General features: G+C 58.7%; 4 protein-coding genes across 4 annotated transcripts; 2 read left to right on the top strand and 2 right to left on the bottom strand.

Annotated features, from left to right (window-relative positions):
* Positions 1-2472: 2472 nt before the first annotated feature.
* On the bottom strand, positions 2473-3684 carry BXZ73DRAFT_76219 (uncharacterized protein; the record flags this gene model as incomplete). The annotated part of the gene is made up of 6 exons (XM_048022373.1): positions 2473-2613; positions 2663-3121; positions 3149-3209; positions 3284-3340; positions 3402-3570; positions 3612-3684. The coding sequence occupies 6 exons, from the start codon at positions 3682-3684 to the stop codon at positions 2473-2475; spliced, it is 960 nt and encodes a 319-aa protein (XP_047879676.1).
* Positions 3685-5419: 1735 nt separating this feature from the next.
* Positions 5420-6696, bottom strand: BXZ73DRAFT_99756 (uncharacterized protein; the record flags this gene model as incomplete). The annotated part of the gene is made up of 6 exons (XM_048028107.1): positions 5420-5560; positions 5616-6080; positions 6145-6205; positions 6283-6339; positions 6414-6564; positions 6624-6696. The coding sequence occupies 6 exons, from the start codon at positions 6694-6696 to the stop codon at positions 5420-5422; spliced, it is 948 nt and encodes a 315-aa protein (XP_047879675.1).
* Positions 6697-9255: 2559 nt separating this feature from the next.
* On the top strand, positions 9256-10861 carry BXZ73DRAFT_76217 (uncharacterized protein; the record flags this gene model as incomplete). Its single annotated transcript, XM_048022372.1, has 4 exons — positions 9256-9623; positions 9891-10089; positions 10121-10636; positions 10784-10861. 4 exons carry the CDS (start codon positions 9256-9258, stop codon positions 10859-10861), a joined length of 1161 nt encoding a protein of 386 aa, XP_047879674.1.
* Positions 10862-16707: 5846 nt separating this feature from the next.
* On the top strand, positions 16708-19913 carry BXZ73DRAFT_44229 (uncharacterized protein; the record flags this gene model as incomplete). The annotated part of the gene is made up of 5 exons (XM_048019293.1): positions 16708-16889; positions 16952-17390; positions 18575-18673; positions 18746-18962; positions 19594-19913. Coding segments are annotated over 5 exons (1257 nt in total), but the record flags the coding sequence as incomplete, so codon positions are not given.
* Positions 19914-20048: the final 135 nt, after the last annotated feature.

Raw genomic sequence — 20048 nt, 5'->3', positions numbered from 1 at the left:
GATCGTAGAGGCACGTGTTTTCCACGTGAAATTTGTCATCTCTCTCCGTGCGCTGACCATCGCACGCAAAACAAATTCAGCCCCTTATCTTCACAGGCGACCAACCAGCCTCGCGCATTCTCACTCCCAGCGTGTGTATCCAGCTGATATACCGCATATTTTCCCTTTCATCCGTTGCCCTACGCTCACGAGCATTCCCTCCATCGTCGTAAATTCTCTCTACCCTAGACTCCGCATCCGCCCGGCCTCCAAGTGGCCCCTGTCACGCCTTGCTACTGTGTAGGTCCGTCTCACGTATACGCGAGCCATATTTTATTGCTAAATCTTGCCTTGTATCCAGCTGAGAGTGGAGATGGCGGGGCAAGACGTCACTGGCGGCGCCCTTTCCTACGGCTCCGACTTCCATGCAGCCCTCTCTCCCGACGTCATCCAATCCTGGGCTCTCGTCCGCGCCGAAGAGCATCGTCGCCTCGCTATCGACCTACTCAGCGTTCACAATGCCGCCGCTCGAATCAACCGCATGCTCCAGGCTGTCGAGATGATCTCCGAGATCGTCGCTCACTCCTGGAGCGACGGAGACAGCCGCAGCATCCGCGTCACGCACATCTGCCGCCGATGGCGCGCAATCGCGTTGAAGACCCCTCACTTCTGGGTCGCCGCTGCCACGGCTCCGGGAACTATGTTCGACTTCGAAGAATGGGACATGTGGACGACTGCGAAGCGCGAAAGCCGTGTGGCTTGCGCGGCGTGGGTTTTCGCTCATACGAAACCCGCATCCCTTCGTGTCATGGCACGTGGATTTCCTCTTCCCATTGCATCTGCTCTGGTACCACACGCTGCACGGCTTGCGGAGCTCCACATCACCATCGCAGGCCTCGATCAGCTCTCCGCTCTGCGTGCTCTGCTGTGTACAGAAGGTGTGAGCGGGCTGGAAACATTGAGCGTCGAACCACCTAACACTCCCGACCATCGACGAGATTTCCGTGTCCCTGAGGAACAGCTATCTGCAACGTGGTCCACAGTTGATGCACAATCAGGTTCTATTCTGCCACGTCTCCGAACCTTACACCGCGTGCCCCTGGACCTCCTCCCATTTTTGGTTTGTCCAACATTGCACTCCGTCCACGTTACACAACCACTATTCAACACCAGAGTCTCTCATCCTCAAGTACTCAAGGATTCGTTGAAGAAGTGTCCAGACCTCCTCCATCTCACAATCGCTTTTGTCGACAAGGGGACATTCCTCGTTCAGAATCTAGATTGGCCACCTCTTGCGTACACCCCTCCAGCACTCGAACCAGAGCCCCTGCTTCCGTCCTTGGAGGATATAAGTCTTCACGGCCCGTTCAGAAGCGCAGCCCCCTATCTCAATGTCCTCACGTTCAATCCTCATACGTCTATCGAGGTATTCATTTCTGACCCGCCTTCAATGCACGACTCGGACCAGTGGTATGGACCCGTACCCAGCTTTTACTACCACTGTGATCTCCCTGTAGTCGAGATCCATATAGCCGAAGAATGGGAGACCGATCATCTGGAAGCCTCCGTCAGGCTCTACGATATCGACGGACATCGCATCTTTTGCGCCGACAGGCTCGCAAATAAATACGTCGATTACGAACGCCTCTTCGCCCCCTCCATCTTCAGGCGCCTCACCCGACTCACTATGCGCTCCCTGACGCGCTACGCCACCAAGCGAGGCGTGCTCGAGGCCCTACCCAACCTTAAGTATCTCGAAATCAGCGGCCATGCGACCTGCTCGACGATCCTCGACCTCTCTCCGGATGACTTCACACGAAACGCCTATCGTACTTTCCTTCTGTGTCCCTTGCTCAAGACGCTCGTTGCCACTTTTTCTCGCATGGACGCTCGTTTGCTCGACGGTCGGACCCGTGATGCAGCAGGGTGGGACGCGCGGTCCGCGGTCCGCGCGCTGGGCGCGATGCTCGCCCAACGAGCCGAGAACGGATCGCGCCTTTCCCGGCTGGTCTGGGGCGTGCGCACGCTGACGGCCGCAGAAGTGGATAGGGATGGGGCAAATCCGGAATTCGTGAACGTGCTTAATGCGCGGGTGTCCTACGTCCGGAAAATGAAGGACTTTGAGGAGGGCATGGTCGATGGGGTTGAGTTGGGCTGGCTGGATCGGCTTGTGGATGGCTCGGTCGAGCGCAGGGACTAGAGCGCGTGCGGTGACGATGGGTATGCAAGAGACGCTAGAAAACACTTGGATGCTCATATAAATATGTATACTCCAATTAGATTCGGTCATCCCCTAGGAATTAATCAGTAGTGACAGGTAGAACGCCGTGAGTCGAACGGTGCCTTTGACATCGCCTCTTCCATAACCTTTCCGTTCTCGCCCCGCGGGCAGCGGGTATTGAGTGCACGGACCGCCTCCACCGTCTCCCATCGCCCCTTGCTGTCTTAGGCAGGATCCCGTTCAAACGTTGCTGGGAGGCTTACACCTCAACCTCAAAACTGAGGCATGTACGCCCCCCGCGCCGAAGTCGCAACACTAGGGCGATAGCTCGTCGGGCTGCCAACCATCGCCCCGCTCCCGATCGAGTCTGGGTGGCTCTGGTAGCCCGGGAACGTCGTCGGGTCGTCCGGGTTCTGTTGACGCGCTCAGCATTGTCTAGTCCACAAACCAATTCACGCTCACATAGGGCCTGAACGGCTTTGCGGCCATGGGAGACGGCGGGAGCTCCGCCATGAACGGCACACTCGCCGAACCTGGCCCCGGGGAGAACATCGCGCTTGGGACGCGGTCGGCGTTCGTCCGGCGGCGCCGCACCACCCATGCAGCCACGGCGGCGGCGGCGAGCGCGAGCACTGCGAGCCCGCCAACAACGCCGCCGACGATTGCGCCGACGTTCGTCTTCTGCTGGCCATTCGTGCCGCCGTCCCCAGCGCCATTTGGGGCTCCGGAGGGGCCTGAGTCGGGGGAGGTCGTGCTGGCGGAATTGGGGGCACTGTTGGACGCGGAGGAAGTGGGGAGCATAATGGCGGAGGAAGCTGACGAGTCGGGCTTATCTTGCTCTGCGAGGGCGAGGGCGGCCGTGGCGTTGAACGTGCCGCTAGTCTGAACAGAGGATCTCGCGCTGTGAGTTACAGGGCGCCACTGGACGTGGTTGAGGGAAAGACGTACGGTGATATCGAGATACGCCCAGGAAGGAATGGAGGTGCCCGGAGGAATGTTGAGCGAGTACCTATATACGGCGGGCAGCGTCAGGGCGAGTAGGAGCGCGCGGTGGAGAGCATGTGGGAGGGAGGCTCTGCTTACTGTCCGATGACCGCCTCCGCGTACGGGTCTGTGCAGTTCATAGACCATGTCGGCCATCTGCGGATCGCGAACTTTCAGTCAGAGTTGAAGCTTGATATGGAACGGGTCGGGAACCCACGGTTGGGAGAAGGTAGAGAGGCCCTGGCACGCCGCGCATGCTTGGATCATGGAGTAGTACACCGTGTTGCATTTGCACGGTGTGGCGGACGTGCTGGTCGCGATCGGGCCGACGTAGTGCTCTTCGGGGCCAAGAGGCCCAACCACAGAGTCTGCTCCGCGCCTCACGTCTGATATTGCACGCAAAAGAAGGCCTCAGAGATGTACGCACCAGCTGGAGAATTGCATGGCGTAAGGAGCCAGGAGACCACAAGGCACGGGTTCTGCCCCTTAGAGTTGCTCATCTAGTCAACGAGCCTGCGTCAGGTGCATGCTGCAAGTCACGTCACCGCCGATGAAGTTGAACGCACCCACATATAGTTAGCTTCGCAGGTCACCGTCGTATTCTGCGTGCGCGCCACCTTCAAGACGAAAGAGAGAACCACAAAAACAGAAGCAGAACGCATAGCTAGAAGGAAAGTAGGATAAGGTGGGAAAGAAGGGAGAAGAAGTCCCGCCAGGCCTCGCACGGTTTGCATACTTATATCCAGCGGCTCGCTTGGGCAGACGCCTCGCACAAACCCCACTCAGATTCCTCCGACCGCATTTCAGTCGTCTTGTTGGCGTGAAGTTCCGCTTCTGGGCTCGAGGCGATACCTGCATCGTGTGTCCTAGAGGCACGATTTGGACCAGAGGAGTGTGCGGTTGTGCTTCTGTGTCCTCCAACATTCTGCTGAGCCCCGAGATTGCGCAGGCGGAAGCCACATGCGACGGATGGGATCATTGGAAATGAAGAGCCATGAGGTTCGTGCTCTGGCAGCTGTCAGAGGATCACGTACTGCGCGGTAGACTGTGGTCACGATCATCGATGGTCAAAAGCGCCTCTCCTCGAAGAGTCTGGTACGGTGTCGGGCTGTGCGGGAGACGGTTCGCGCCTCGCAGATCTGACTGTGAGCCTGATATGACTGTTGCGCGGGGTGGACAAGGGCGGACAACTCAAGATGATGGTCACGTTCTCAAACGACACATTGACATTGGCAATATTTGTCATCCCACGTGACAAGCGAAACCTTCGGGCGAGAAATGGGCGCCAAAGTGGCAGTGGGACCGTTCTATCTCGCGCGCGTTTCGTGATGCGGTCCTCTCCTTCTCAGACCTCACTCCGTTTGTGTTCCTCCTCGTCGCCTCATATCTCCCAGGATGCTCTCTTGAATGGCGTATCTGTGGTGTTTCCCTGCGACGCAAGATTGATGTTGAGGCCCAAAGGCAAGTTTCTACTTCCGCACACCCATCATCCTCCCAGATGACACGGGCTCAGCAAGACGCAGATCTGGGGCACGTTGACTTTGCAACGCTTCCCCTCAACTCCGCTCCCTCACAGTCGCGGTCCATTACTAATCTCGCCACCCCACCTGTCACGAGTCCTATATAGGATCTGTCGCGCTGAGATGCGCGCCGTCGCTCGTCCACCTCTCTCTGCACCCCTGCCTCTCTAACAACAGTAATGCGCATCAAAGGTCTCCCAGGCCGTCATATCGCTCCCGGCGTCCCCGCGCCTTCCTCCTGCTGACACGGTTCCGGGTTCGACGCCAAGCGGGCGCAAGCGTGGCCCCTTGTGCAATTTGATACGGACCGGGCCGAGTCACTCGCCACCGAGTTCGCGCACGAGAACGACCTGGATGAGGGGTGGGGACCGAAGAGCGAATTCGTCGACCCGCGAGTGCCGCGGCGGATAACCGTGCTCAGGAAATCCCGCGAGACGAGCGGCGATACCTGGTGGATCAACGCAGGGACATCGACCCGACGAGGAGCCTCGATGGTGAGAACTTCACGTTGCTCACCCTATTAGCAGTTACAGGTAGAACGCCGTGAGTTGAAGGGTGCCTTTGACATCGCCTCTTTCACGACCTTTCTCTCCTCGCCCCGCGGGCAGCGGGCAGCGGGCGTTGAGCGCACGGACCGCCTCCGCCTCCCATCGCACCTTGCCGTTCCGTGCAGATTATCGTTCAAACGCCGTCGGGGGCTTGAAAGGGCTGAGCTTCAAAGCTGAGGCATGTACACCCCCCGCGCCGAAGTCGCAACACTAGGGCGATAGCTCGTCGGGCTGCCAACCACCATCCCGCTCCCGATCGAGTCTGGGTGGCTCCGGTAGCCCGGGAACGTCGTCGGATCGTCCGGGTTCTGTTGGTGGGTTCAGCACTGTTTAGACCACGAGCAATTTAGCACCAGTGCTCACGTAGGGCCTGAATGGCTTTGCGGCTACAGGAGACGGCGGGAGCTCCGTCATGGACGGCACATTCGCCGAACCCGGCCCCGGGGAGAACATCGCGCTTGGGACGCGGTTCGCGTTCGTCCGGCGGCGCCGCACCACCCATACGGCCACGGCGGCGGCGGCGAGCGCGAGCACTGCAAGCCCGCCGACAACGCCGCCGACGATTGCGCCGACGTTCGTCTTCTGCTGGTCTTTCGTGCCGCCATCCCCAGCGCCATTGGGGGCTCCGGAGGGACCGGAGTCGGTGGAGGTCATGCTGGCGGAACTGGAGGCCGTGTTGAACGCGGAGAGGGAGGAGGAGGTGGAGGTGGAGGTGGAGGTGGTGGAGGTGGTGGAGGTAGAGGTCATAACGGCGGAGGAAGCTGACGAATCGGGATTATCTTGCTCTGCGAGGGCGAGGGCGGCCGTGGCGTTGAAAATACCGCTAGTCTGAACGGAGGGTCGCGCGCTGTGAGTTACAGGGCGCCGCTGGACGTGGTTGAGAAAGGCGTACGGTGATATCGAGATACGCCCAGGAAGGAATGGAGGTGCCCGGAGGGATTTTGAGCGAGTATCTATGCGGTGCGGCGGGCAGCGTCAGGACGAGTAGGAGCGCGAGACGGAGAGTATGTGGGAGGGAGGCCCCACGTACTGTCCAATGACCGCTTTCGCGTACGGGTCGGTGCAGTTCATAGACCATGTCGGCCACCTTTGGATAACAAAATATCAGTCAGAGAGGGGATGAAGGCTTGAAGCTCGAGAGATGACGAATCAGGAACCCACGGTTGAGAGAAGGCAGAGAGGCCCTGGCACGCCGCACATGCTTGGATCATGGAGTAGTACACCGTGTTGCACTTGCACGGTGTGGCGGACGTGCTGGTCGCGATCGGGCCGACGTAGTGCTCTTCGGGGCCAAGAGGCCCGACCACAGAGTCTACTCCATGCCACACGTCTGAAATTGCACGCAAAAGAAGGTCACAGAGATGTACGCACCAGCTGGAGAATTGCATGGCGTGAGGAGCCAGGAGACCACAAGGCACGGGTTCTGCCCCTTAGAGTTGCTCATCTAGTCAACGAGCCTGCGTCAGGTGCATGCTGCAAGTCACTGCTGCTGACTCTAGAGTTGGACGCACCCACTTATAGTTAGCTTCACAGGTCACCGTCGTATTCTGCGTGCGCGCCACCTTCAAGACGAAAGAGAGAACCGCAAAAACAGAAGCAGAACGCATAGCTAGGAGGAAAGCAGGATAGGGTGGGAAGAAGCCCCGCCAGGCCTCGCACGTCCGCTTGTGTACTTATCTCCAACGGCCCACTTGCGCAGACGCCTCGCACAAACACCGATCCGGTTCCAGTTCGGTCTTCTTGTTGACTTGGGGATCCGCTTCCGGAGGCAATGCCTGCGTCGTGTGTCCTAGAGGCACGATTTGGGCCGGAGGAGTGAATTTTGGTGCTGCTTCTGTGTCCTCCAACATTCTGCTGAGCCCTGCGATTGTGCGGGCGGAAGCTACAGGCGACGGATGGGATCAGTGGAAATGAAAGCTATCAGGTTCATGCTCTGGCAGCTGTCAGAGACGATCACGTACTCGTGGTGGATTGTGGTCAATCACGATCATCAATGGCCCTCAGAAGCACCGTTCTCCTGGTCGGAGAGTCTGGGTATATACGGTGTCGGGCTGTGCGGGAGACGGTTCGTGTCTCGCGCCGATCTAACTCTCGGCCTGTAAGAATGACATGACCAGTTGACTGTTGGGCGGGGTCACGACTTATGATGATCAATGATGACTTTCTCGAGCTAAACGTTTTCGAAGTTGACCTGCAATTGGCAATATTTGTCATCTCACGTGACAAGCGGAAAGCCTTCGTCATAGGCGCCAAACGAGGGTCGGTCCTCGACTCCGAATCGACCGCGCACTATAGCTCGCAGGCCTTTCACTCCTCCTTGTATCCCTCCTCGTCGCGTTTTATATTCTGCCAACTGCCCAGGATTTTCGATTGAATGGCGTATCTGCGACACAAGATTGGCTTTCGTTGAACCTCCACCGCATACCTGCCGTCCTCCAGGCTCCTAATCTCGCCGCCCCGCCCGTCGCCCCTACGCAGGAGCTGTTGCTCGTCGCGCATCTCAGAACGACGACGCTCTTCCACTTCTCTCTGCAAGCCAGTCTCTCACTGCACCTCGAATGTTGTCTATCACTTCGCGGCCTCGCGCTCTCCTCCTGCCAACTCGGGTCCGGGTCCGACACCAAGCAGGTGCAAGCGCGGCCCCTTGTGCAAAGTAACGTGGACCTGCCGCCGGACCTCCCCGCCGAGCGAGCGCGCGAGGACGACCTGGAGGAGGGACGTGGGGGCCGACAAGCGAATTCGTCGACCCGGGAGTGCGGCGGATGACTTCGAAATCCCGCGACGTGAGCGGTAGCACCTGGTGGACCAACGCGGGGACTTCAACCTGGTGAGCAGCATCGATGGCGAGAACTTGGCGTTGCTCGCCCTAGATTTCTCCGGTGAAGTGTCGATACGAGCGATAGCTGAGCGGTTCCTGAAGATGAACTGAAAGCAGAGTAGGAAGGACCAGGAGTAGGATGACATCCATAGGGGCTCGAAGGGTTCGAAGACGGGGTATTTCCGCGGTAACTGGTTCTACGAAGTCAGACTGCGTCCGTCCGCCGGAGAAGGTAATGGTGTTTGAGCAGGATGGATCAACTCTCGGCGTCCCGAGATTCGGCGCATCTTCATCGAACATCTTCCGTAACGACCTCAAGTTCTCCAAGCCCCTGATAGTGAGGCTCAGCTCCACGATACGGTCTATGTGGATTTGGAGGGCCAAGGAAATCGGAGGAATAAAGCCGCAGACAGTCAGGCGGATGGGCTGTGGAGCGGTGAGCGCGAGAACCATCTTGGCCCAACCCTTGCGTGCGTCGCGTTTCGTTGTCGTCCACCGGTCCCATCGGTCGAAGTCGAACATCTTACTAGACGCTGCAAGAGCAGACATCCAGAGACGCGGAGTCTTGTGCACACCGCGCGCCATCGGCGACATACGTGCGCGATGCCTATGCTGTCCTGGTCCTGCCAGCAATGCGTGAAGACCTCCGAGAGCGTTTCGGTGGGGAGTGTCCGGTGAATAGGGGTGACAGCGTTGTGCAGTGAGAGAAGAACGAGCGCGAACTGTCAATATTGCTCCGCGCGAGAAAGGGTCCATGTCCGCACCGCGCTGTCAGAGAGACTGGCGAGGTCGTCAAGATCGGATGCGGGGAGGGATTGTGCGCATCCGGACAGCAGATCAGGCGTATCGAGGGGTGTTGTGGCCATGGCAATGCCTGAAGTAACAACACAATTATATATCAGGAATCACAAAAAATTGGCGAACCAAACTCACCTGGGAAGTGGTAGTTCGTGGTCAAGGTGTAAAAGCGCCCCTAACAACTAACACGACGATACCCACGCGCCTCCTCGCACGTGACATGCTCAATGATAATGATAGGCGCCAAATCCGCTGTCCATCGTTACTCCGATCCAGTATCCATCTGTTGGCGAAGCTGTCTCAAGGACCATCCACACCCTCTTGGTAGGCCTGCATAGTATCAAGACGGCTCACCCAAGTCTTGACTTTCTTCTGCAGAAAAGTATAATGGCAGCTGCTGTAGCCTACACCCTCCCGTTCCCCAATTTCTCCGACGTGGTCCTCCCCTCCGATCGCGCGCAGCTCGCGGGCCTCTCGCACACCGCCGTGCAGGCTTGGACAGCTTCCCGTGCCGAAGAGTACAGACGTCTTGCTCTTGGCCTCCTCAGTGTCTACAACGCCGTCACCCCCATAAACCGTCTCCTCCCCACCGAGATCCTCTCAGAGGTCTTCGCCCATTGCTGGAAAAACAAAGACAGCCGCAGCATTCGTGTTACACACGTCTGTCGCCTATGGCGCGCAATCCTGCACACAACAACGCGCTTCTGGGCTGCCGCTGCCTCAGCTCCGGGGGCCATGTTCGACTTCGAACTATAGTAGTGAATGACCGGGTGCATCTGTTCCCATGGCCTATCAGCAGGTGCAGATGCATCTGTTGCCCCACCGGCCCGGTTGCACTGCCTTCCCCGAGCGTGCTCACGCACCCACGGGCCATGCGCCACACTGCCCCGAGATGTCCGGGCACCGGCGCCTTGTGCCCTGCCACCTGAGCTCACCGTTCCCGACAGTGAGCTCACCTCTTTCATTATTTCACACCCCACCTTTTGTAGATGATCAATAAACAAAATATATTTGTCACCAAGCCACTACATGGTCCGCGACAACGCGGAGGTAGAGGTGGAAGGGGCGATGCGGAGCGCTGTGACGTGGTGGAGGACGCGCAGGGCGACACGGGCGGAGGTGGGTGACGCCAAGGAGGACAAGGCGGAGGAGGTGGGTGACATGGAGCGCCAGGAGGAGGTAGAGGGCCCGGGAGGAGAGGGCGATGCGGGCGACGTGGACGTGCGTGAACGCAGGCGATGCGTACGCAAAGGCGGGCAACGTGGAGGTGGAGGACGTGAAGGCGGAGGAGGGCGACGCGGAGGTAGGCGGTTCGAAGGAGACGGCAGGCGCGGGCGAGGAGGAGGGCGGTATGAGCGGGCGGCGCAAGGCAGCGCGGGCGGAGGGCAGTACGAAGGAGGGCCGCATGGAGGGCCACGTGAAGTCAGCCGAGGCTGAGGCGGGCGACATGAGCGGGCGGTGCGACGGAGGCGGCGGGCGTGGGCGGAGCAGGGCGAGAGGGAAGAGCGGGCGACACGGGCGGAGAGCAGCGCGGGGGTGGAGGAGGGTGACACGGAGGAGCGCGGGACTAAGGAGCGCGGTGCCAGCGAGGACGGTGACGCGGGCGGAGGAACGCGGCGCGGAGGAGGGTGCTGCGGAGGGTGCGGGAGATGAGGGCAGTGCAGAAGAGGAGGGCGGCACAAAGGAGGCAGCGGGTGTGGGCGGAGGAGGGCGAGGAGGGGCAAGGAGGGCGACGCAGAGGCGGGCGACGCAGAGGTGGGTGGTGCAGGTGGGCGACATGGGCGGAGGAGGGCAGCGCGGAGGAAGGGGGCGATGTGAAGGGCCGGGAGGAGGGTGTCCGGGCGGACGTCGTTGGCCTGTTGTAGTTGTCGACGGAGCGACAGGGAGTATGTGTGGGTGGGCGTCGGGAATGCAGGAAGGCGGAGGAGAGGACTCACCAAAACAAGGGCCGCGGCACGTCGCCGCGACCCCCATATCCTCATCTCCATACTGAGGTCGTCCGGATGGACGTCCTCGTGCAGTGTTTGTTGTGGGAGTGGCCGGGAGGGTGAATGAAGGGCGGGATGGAGGTCGAGGTTGAGGAAGGGAGGGGGACGGAAGATCGGGGTCACCTGGTGACGCCGGGGTCCAATAGCGGGCGACAGTCGACCGTATGGTCGCTATCGTCTGCCTGGGCAGAGCGGGGAAGAGGACGAGGAGGAGGAGGAGGAGGAGAGGAAGGACGGCGAAGGGGAAGGACGCGTGGCGTGCATCACAGCCACGCGTTGATGCGCGCCACGCGTCGTTGCCACACACTGATGCGCGTCTACATGGGCGCGCATCACGGATCAATAGGTGCATCTGTAGCTGCCGATAGGCTATGGCAACAGATGCACCAAGCGATTCACTGCTGCTCCTTCGAAGAGTGTGGGCGGGCATCGAAGAAGCGCGACGCTGCCTGCATGACGACTAAGGCTCGAACCTTTTAAACTAATTACTGATTATACACAGTAACAACGGTGTAAACTACTCACTATTTACGGTGTGGTCAGTACAAAGTTGTAATCAAGTAGTATACAGTTTATGGAACAGTATATGCACGTGCTAGCACTTCGCTGCGCATGAGCAGCGAGATGGTGGCGCGCATATATATTATTGCTACATCAGCCACTGCGCGCGTGCTTGATAGTGAGTGATCGGAGGACGACAAAAATCCAACTTGAGTGTTGAGTGTCGAGCTCTTCCCAACTTGCCCCACTACCCACTAAACTGTCTGGATTCCTCTCGCCATCGTCCTCCATGGCTGCCGCCACAGTCCCTCTATCTTCTCCTCTGCTTGAGATGGCTACTATCGTCAATTCCATTGCAACTGCCGCCAAATCTTTGCCCTCAAGTGTTCCGATCGGCAACGAGAACGACAAAATCTACATCATCATGACCAAAACCCATGGCGACACTGCTTGGGAAACCTTCAATCGGCGGTTCGACATCCTCTTTGGAGAGGATTGTCGTGACCCAGTGACCGGGCGTCTTCATCACCTCCGTCGTGGGGCGTGCGGGCTCGATATGGTCATCAAGGACATTCGCGTGCTCCTTGCTCGATATGAAGCCGAGCTTCAGTACGATGTGATGCGCATCAAGCTGAAGAGACTACTCACCGAGGTCGCCCACCTGAGGTACGTCGTTCTGCACATCCGGATTCCGATTGTATTGCCAATTGAAACTCTTCGAAGTGGAGTTCCGGTCGAGTCGCTGGCTGGCACTACTATTCCGGGGTCTCTGGGTGAAAGGACATTGGGCCACGAGGCTGGTGCGGGCAGCTCCACTGCTACGACTGAGAATGCGCTCGCTGCACTGGCAGAAAAGATCCTGGACCCGAACTATAAGAAGCCAGGCACCAAGAAGAAGAAGCGGGCACGCACCGGTGCCGCCACTAAGGCTGGACCTGTCCCGAAGGGAGCACACAAGAATGTGAAAGGTGAGCAATAGTGCATTCTCTCGGGTAGTCGAAGGCCCACCTGTACCCCTACCCTCGATACCATGAGGGTATGAGTTGGATTGCGCACTTGCATTGAGGGCCCCGTGTTGAGTGCGGCGCCGACTGTCTGCACGCATTGTCACGCATGCGACAATGAGCTGCCTGGTGCGTTGCGTCGTGCGGTGAGCTGCCCACGTCGCGGCAAGCCTCATGCGTGCGGCATCACGCACTTCCAGCAACGTGCGATGCACGTCGAGCATCGAGCGTTGAGCGTTGAGCGATGTCCATCGCGCGCGTTGAGCGACGTGCGTTGAGCGACGTGCATCGAGCGATGTGCGTTGAGCAATGTCCGTCGAGTGATGTGTGATGTGCGTCACGCACGTTGAGCGATGTGCGTCGCGTTCGTCGAGCGATGTGCGTCACGTTCGTCGAGCGATGTGCGTCGTGCGCGTCGAGCGAGGTCCGCCGCGTTCGTCGAGCGGTGTGCGTCGTGTTCATCGAGCGGTGTGCGTCGCGTTCGTCGAGCGGTGTGCGTCGCGCGCGTTGAGCGAGGTCCGCCACACGCGTTGAGCGAGGTCCGCCACACGCGTTGAGCGAGGTCCGCCACACGCGTTGAGCGAGGTCCGCCACACGCGTTGAGTGACGTGTGTCGGGCGCGTTGAGCGACGTGCGTCGGGCGCGTTGAGTGACGTGCATTGAGCGCGTTGAGTGACATGCGTCGTGCACGTTGCACATTTTGACCTATATTGACCATGGCGGGCGTGGCGAGCTGTATGCGTCGAGCGCGGCAGGCTGCAGTGTGTACAATGTACACGTCGATGCGATGAGCTACATTGTTCACTGCCCAGGAAGAATGTGCACTTACAAGGAACTTTATCACATCCTACTAGCAACGACAGCTAGTCTACTCACAGAAATTAGTGAGGCAAACGACATCAGGAAAACCCCAAAATCCTAATTAGTACTATCAAGTATAATATTAGTGCTATTGCTTCACTAATGGGACTACTGAGTTTTGACCCTTCTAACAGGTACTAAAGGGATACTAGTGCTTGAGCTTCTCATATAATATATCTATCTGCAACTATTACTTCACCTATCACTGGACACTGCTGTCTAGTCGGAATACACACACCTAGCACAGGGTCTAACCAGTGACTAACTACTGCATCTCCGGAGACCCGCAGAACTACCAACACAATCAATAGATCACAAAAACGTGAAGGAGAAGCAAATATATGTGTTCATTACACTACAAGGTAAACAGTAGACTACGAACAAAGACACTAAACACATCCACTCGGGCGAGACGGGTGACACAGGCAAGAGCGAGGTTGGTGAGGTAAGCGTCATGGATGATGCAGACGTGGGCGAGGCGGGTCGTGGACGCGGGCGCAGACGCGGGCAAGGGAGGCGACACAGACAAGGTGGGCGGCACGGACACACACAACACGACGTGGGTGGGGGCGAGGGCGACGTGGCAGTCACACAGGAACGAGACGTGGGTGACATGTCGACGCAGGGGTGAGACGCAGGCGACGAGGATGAAGTGGGTGAAATAGATGACGCGAGACGGGAGTGCGACGCGGGCGAGATGGGCGAGGCGGATGGGACAGGCAAGGAGAGCGGGACGAGCAACGAGCGAGAGGCGGGATTGACAAACGCAGGTAAGCGCGATGTGAGTAGGGCAGGCGAGGGCGAAGGGGCAACACGGCGGGGTGTGGGCGACGTGGGCGAGGGCAAGACGAGCGAGGTGGGCAAGATGGGCCAGATGCACAAAACGGGCGAGGCGAGCGACACGGGCGAGGCGGGCAAGGTGGGTGACACAGGGGATGCAATCGCGCGGTCAACGCAGGGGACGCGGTCGAGGTGCGAGACGTAGGCTCAGAGGGGCAAGATGCGGGCGTTGCGGAGGTGGCGACGGACGTGGGTGGCATGAGCGAGATCGCGGGTGCAAGACAGTGCAAGACAGGCGAGATCCGGGGTAACGCGAGCGAGGTGGGCGACACAGACGAGACGGACGAGGCGGGTGAGACGGGCCAGGCAGGCGAGACGGACGAGGCGGAGGTGAGAACAGAGATATAGGCGAGGTGCGGCGCGCAGGCGAGACGGGCGAAGTGGGCGACATGGCGGTGCGGGCAGTTCGAGAAGAGGGGTCAGTGCACGTCGTGCTCCCTGCAGTTGGGCTCGGTACGCGGCATTGGAGAAGACGGGGCGAGGCTTGGCGTCGGGGCGGCGAGGACGGGAGTCAGGCGGAGGGGATCGAGGGCAACGTCAAGGGGACGACGAGGACGCTGCTGGCAGTGCCAAGGGCGGGAGCGACACGCGTTGATTCCCACGCCTCCAGAGGCAGCGCCTGCTGTGCTGGCACCCTCTCTGTCCTCCGCGTCCTCCGCGTCCTCCCCGTTCTCCCCGTCCTCCCTGTCCTCCGCGTCTTTTCGTCCTGGTGCAACATCTTCGAGGAGCACGCGAGCACGCCCCTTGCCCGCCGCGACGAGCTGTCTTGGTGAGTCCCTCGTTCTGCCCTCTTGCGCTCCCCATCTTGCCCACCACCTTGCCAGGCCCTGGCCGCACCATGAACCCTGTCCCCACCACGAGCACGTCCCAACGAAGCTCGTTCCACCGGTGCGGCCGTGTTGTGCAGCCGTTGTCGCTGTCTCGTATATCGCCCGCTTGCCCACTACGACTCGGGCTCCTGCGTTGTCGATACACCCACCTGTAATCCCAGCCAGGCGACGGCGCGACTCGGTGCGAGGATTGCCCTGCGGGGCAGTTCTCGTTGGAGGGTGCGTCCGCCTGCTGCTCTTGGTACGTTCTTTTCGATGGACCGTGCTCTGTGCGTGTGTGCTCACAGCTGCTCCGGCTTTTACTCCGACCACGTAAGCGCGGGCAGCTGCTCGCAGTGCTCGACACCTGGCGCGTACTTCGTCGTCGGCGCGACCTCCTCGTCCGCGTGCTCCTCCTACTCCGGCGGCCAGCTCTACTGTCCCCAGCTCCTGGCCCACCCGCTGTGCGTCCCTCCGCCATTCTAACTTTCTTTCCGCTTCTTCTACGTGCTGACTTCTCGTCCACTCACCCCAGTTCGGCTTCACTGTCCCATCTGCGAGCCACCCCGTCAGCCGCTTGTCCACCCCGACGCCCAGTGCCTGATTCGGCGGCATCTGGAAGCTTGCGAACGGCCGCGCGACGGGCTTCCCGTCGCCCTCCCTCTGCACTGGCGCGAGGACCTCGGGGCCCGCGCGCGGCATCACCGAGACGAAGCCGCCGCGGTCGCCGAGCGCGGCGTATGCGAGCCGCTGCGTGTCCTCCATCCTGATCGCGACGTACGCGAAGGACACCGGCGCGCTCGAAGCGGCGGCGGAGACCGCGGCGAGGAGCTCGGGGATGGGGAGTGCGTGGTCGACGATGTGCGTCGCGCCGAGGGACTGGAGGAACGCGGCGTGCGAGGCTTGCCTATTTCGTTCTTACCTCGCTCACGTCGTCTGCCTCGCCCACGTCACCCAAGTCCCCGATGTCATTCGTCTACCTTGCCCGCCTCACCCACTTGGCTCACGTCCCCGTCCTCTTCGTCCACCCACCTTGCCCACGTCCACGTCTTGTCGGCTGCCCAGTCGCTCACGTCGTTCCCATGTTGGCTGAATGTCTACCTAGCATGCGCCATTCACGCGTCACCCACGTTGTTCCCATCCTGCCCGTCTACCCCTCGCCCGCCTCGTCTGCCTTCCCCGTGCTCTGTAAATAGCTGGTTGTCGTGTACAATACTTTGTGTAGTCTAATCGTCATTGCCAATATATTTCGTTCTCATTACCTCTCTATCTGTGTGACTGTCCCTGATATTGGTCCGCTAATCTGAACTATTTCTGAGCTGCCCTACTATGTCTAGATGTATGAACTAATGCTTGCCTACACCTATGACTATCCCTGTCTATTTGACTAGATTAGTTTTTGGGACTTCTAAATAGACCTAATCAACTATTCCTGACTATTGGTCTAATTAGTGCTAAATAGTCCTAATTAGGAGTTGGGGGTTTCCCTGACGGATGACAACCCAAGGGACAAGACCTACGAGCTGCCGAAGACTCGGTTGAAACACAACTCCGGGAAGCATAAGGTCCACAACATCGATGGTGAGACTACTGACGACTGCACTTCAAGCCGGGATGGGAGCCAGTCCGATGCCACCTCATTGAACGACTCCACTGAAGAGGTTGTGAGCGGGAAAGGAAAGCAGCCTGCCGCCGCTTCAAAGAGCAAGCGGCGGCGGCGGTCCTCTTCTGGCAGATATAAACGACCAAAAGTGAGTAAACTGTTCTAATTGGCAGTGAGCTATGCTTACCTCAATGATGTAGCGATCGCGTGGAAACGTTTCTAGTGATGCCATTGAGATCTCGGATGGTGAGGGTGCGTTGCACAAGGTCGAGGTTGAAGAAGCGGAGAAGGCCGAGGCGCGCGGTCAGCAGCGGGGGCCGAAGAACCGTTCAATCGTGCATTGGAGTGTTGCAAGACCAACAAACGACCCTCACAAGGGTCTCAGATGGACGTTTACTTGTCGTCATTGCAATGCGTGAGCAGCACACCAGTTGCATGATATGTTGAGCTGTGGCTAACAGGTTAGATTATGATCAGTGTTCGCTCTTTCTCTCGGACTCTCAAGGGAGATGACGCACTCTGGGAAGATGAGCCTCGCAAGCCGTCGCTGGCGAATCTTGCTTCACATCTGAAGCAGGATCATCCGGCAGTGCTTCAGGGCGATGCGGAGATTGACTCGTACCTGGCTGGGAACGGCAAGTTGGAGTGGGCGAATCGGACCAAGACCACTGGAGGCTCAAAGGACGGCTCCTTCTACAACCGGGAGGATGTGGACGCCTTCGAGGGGTACATGCATGGCGGTCCATTTGACCCGAACGGCTCGGCTACACAGCAGGGATTCACAACTGTGATCGCAGGATGGTTGCTGTATGAAGACTTACCTTTCACCACCGCCGAAGCAACGTCCTTCAAGAGCTTGATGCATTACTGCCGAATCCGCTTCTTGCTTCCCTCTGACAAGACCGTCCGCACTGAGGTGAAGCGCATCTTCAAATACTTGCACACCGTCATTGTTCGAGAGCTCTCGGTGAGTGAACTTGCTTGTTGATAGCGCATTCCCGACACTGAGCTCTGCTTAGCGCGTTAAATCTCGTATTGCATTCTCAACAGACACGTGGACGAACAAGCAAATGATACATACCTTCGGCGCCGCCCTCGCTCACTTCATTGACGATGACTGGAAGCTGATAGAACGAGTTGTCAACTTCTACAATGTAGGAGAGGACGAACATGAGGGAAAGGCGAGTGCACGGGCGTTCGTTAGAGCGGTCGCGGCACGAGGCGGGCTGAGGAAGATAAGTTTTGTAGCAAGTCTTCACCAATCGTCCGTGGCTGACGACCCAACCGGCTTCATCCACCTCATAGCACTGACCGGAGATAACGTCGCAGCAAATGATGTTCTCGCTCGAGAGCTGATGCGCCTGCTCCTTGAACGCTACGATGGAGCAGTCCACTTCCATCCCGACAATGGCCGAATCCACTGCTTTGCGCATGTAGTCAATCTCGTCGTCCAGAAGGTGATACACGACCTTCTAAATGCATCTAGCCCACCAACCGAGAACGGAGAGCCCCAATTCGCTGATCCCGACAAGAAAGACTACTACAAGGAACTGCACAAGCACTTGCCTTTCCATTATGAACCTCCCGACGACGAGTTTGCAGACGATAGGGACTTGGAGGACGAGATAGACGCTGAGGTTCCGGAGTTTTCAGATGCCGAGATGAGGGTGTTGGAGGCTGAAGAGGCTGAGCTTGATAAGAAGGTTGAGGTGAAGGAGGTGAGCGAGATGTATAGGAAGGTGTCTGAGTTCAGTGCAAAGAATGCACTGGAGAAGGTGAGTGCACGACGCTGCGTGTCCGCCGTCAGATCACTGCGCAGTGCGCTTCGCCCTGGGAATGCTGACCAGCCTCGCCGACAGCTCCGATTCATCTGCACGAAGATCACTTCCTCCCCTCAACGCCGCGCTCTCTTCCGGCGCATCACCTGTGCCATCTATCCTGACAATACACCTGAACATGTCCGACTCCGCCGCCTTATGGTTATCCGGGATGTCAACACTCGATGGAACTCTACCCGTGGGATGACTCATCGTGCTAGGGAGCTTCGAGAGGTGAGCTACCTCCCTGCCACATACTACACACACTGACTGCAAATCTCAGGCTATCGACCAGTGGGTTGAGAAGGAGAAGGCCTTCAGAGTGCTGACTCTCCTGCCCGAGGAATGGGATCTCATCAAGGAGTTAGACGAGCTACTTTCGGTAAGTTACTCCTCTTGAATGACGATTTCCAGCGGCGAGCATACTATGTTTAACATGTTGGCACTGCGGCAGATCTTCACCACCGTCACCAAGGAGGTTTCATACAAAAATCGACCTACACTCCCTCTCGTCATCCCACTCTATCGCCAGATGAAAAAAGAGCTCACAGACTACATGAACAACCCCAACACCTCGCCCGCATTGCGCACCGGTGCCCGAGGAGGACTCGAGAAGCTGAACAAGTACTTCAGGCTCGCTCTAGAGTCACACTACACAGTTCTTGCATGCGGTGAGCACTCCCTGCATCTCAATCCCCCAAATCCTGTGAAAAGGCGGTGTTGTCTGGCCCGCACCGTGCATTATTTCGTGGGCCCGACGTGTGTGGTTTGTTGCGTGCGGCGTGTAAGGCTCGTAGCGCGCGATGCCTATGGCTCGTTGCGCGCCGCGATGCGTACACGGTACGTTTCGTTGCGCGCGATGCGTACAGCCTCTCGTGTCGCGCGATGTGCATGGCTCGTTTCGCGCGATGCGCATGGCCCGTTTCGCGCGATGCGCACGGCCCGTTTCGCGCGATGCGCACGGCCCGTTTCGCGCGGTGCGCACGGCTTGTTTCGCGCGGTGCGCACGGCTTGTTTTGCACGATGTGTGCAGCTCACGACACACGACGCATGCAGCCTGGAACCCCGCGACGTGCGTGGCTCACCTTAGGCGCGATGCTGGCTGCTGCCCATATCGCGCGATGCGTGCAGCTCATCCCATGCGCAACGCGCTGTGCAGCTTACTATCGTGCACCGTTCAGGCGTGTTCAGCTCGCTGCAGTGGCTCGGCATGACCAGGCTCGGAGCGAAGCCCAGGGCTAACTTTGTGATGCTTCTTTTCAGTTCTCCATCCCTCCCTCCGTCTCAGGTACCTGGAGTCAGCATTCAAAGGAGAAGATGTTGCGGAGAAAGCTCGCACCATGCTCGAGCATGTCTTCAAGGAGTATGCAAAGACCTACGAGCCACCTGTCGCCTCGTCTGCCCCTTCCAAGTCTCGCTCCGAGCAGCCCTCGAGCTTCCTGCACAAAGCACTGGCATTTGAAGAGCCTGATGACGAAAACGAGAACTTGGACAACCAACCTCCCCCGGAGGACAACGTCCTCTCGGAGCTCACTCGCTATCTCAAGAACGAGGGTGGCAAGGCCGACGGCGATGATGGAGTGTTGAGTTGGTGGAAGGTGAGCCAGCGAGGCCTCTCTTAATCGGGTTCATCTATCTGAGGTTTGATTGGTGTCTTAGGCCCATGAGGGATCCTTCCCAATTCTTTCACGCATTGCTCGGGATGTGCTTGCCATTCCCGCCACGAGTGTGGCCGCCGAGAGGTTGTTCTCATCATC

The sequence above is a fragment of the Epithele typhae genome (assembly GCF_022376455.1).
Source record: "Epithele typhae strain CBS 203.58 chromosome Unknown BXZ73scaffold_13, whole genome shotgun sequence".
In the NCBI taxonomy this organism is placed as follows: domain Eukaryota; kingdom Fungi; phylum Basidiomycota; class Agaricomycetes; order Polyporales; family Epitheliaceae; genus Epithele; species Epithele typhae.
This window is presented reverse-complemented; position numbering and strand designations above follow the sequence as displayed.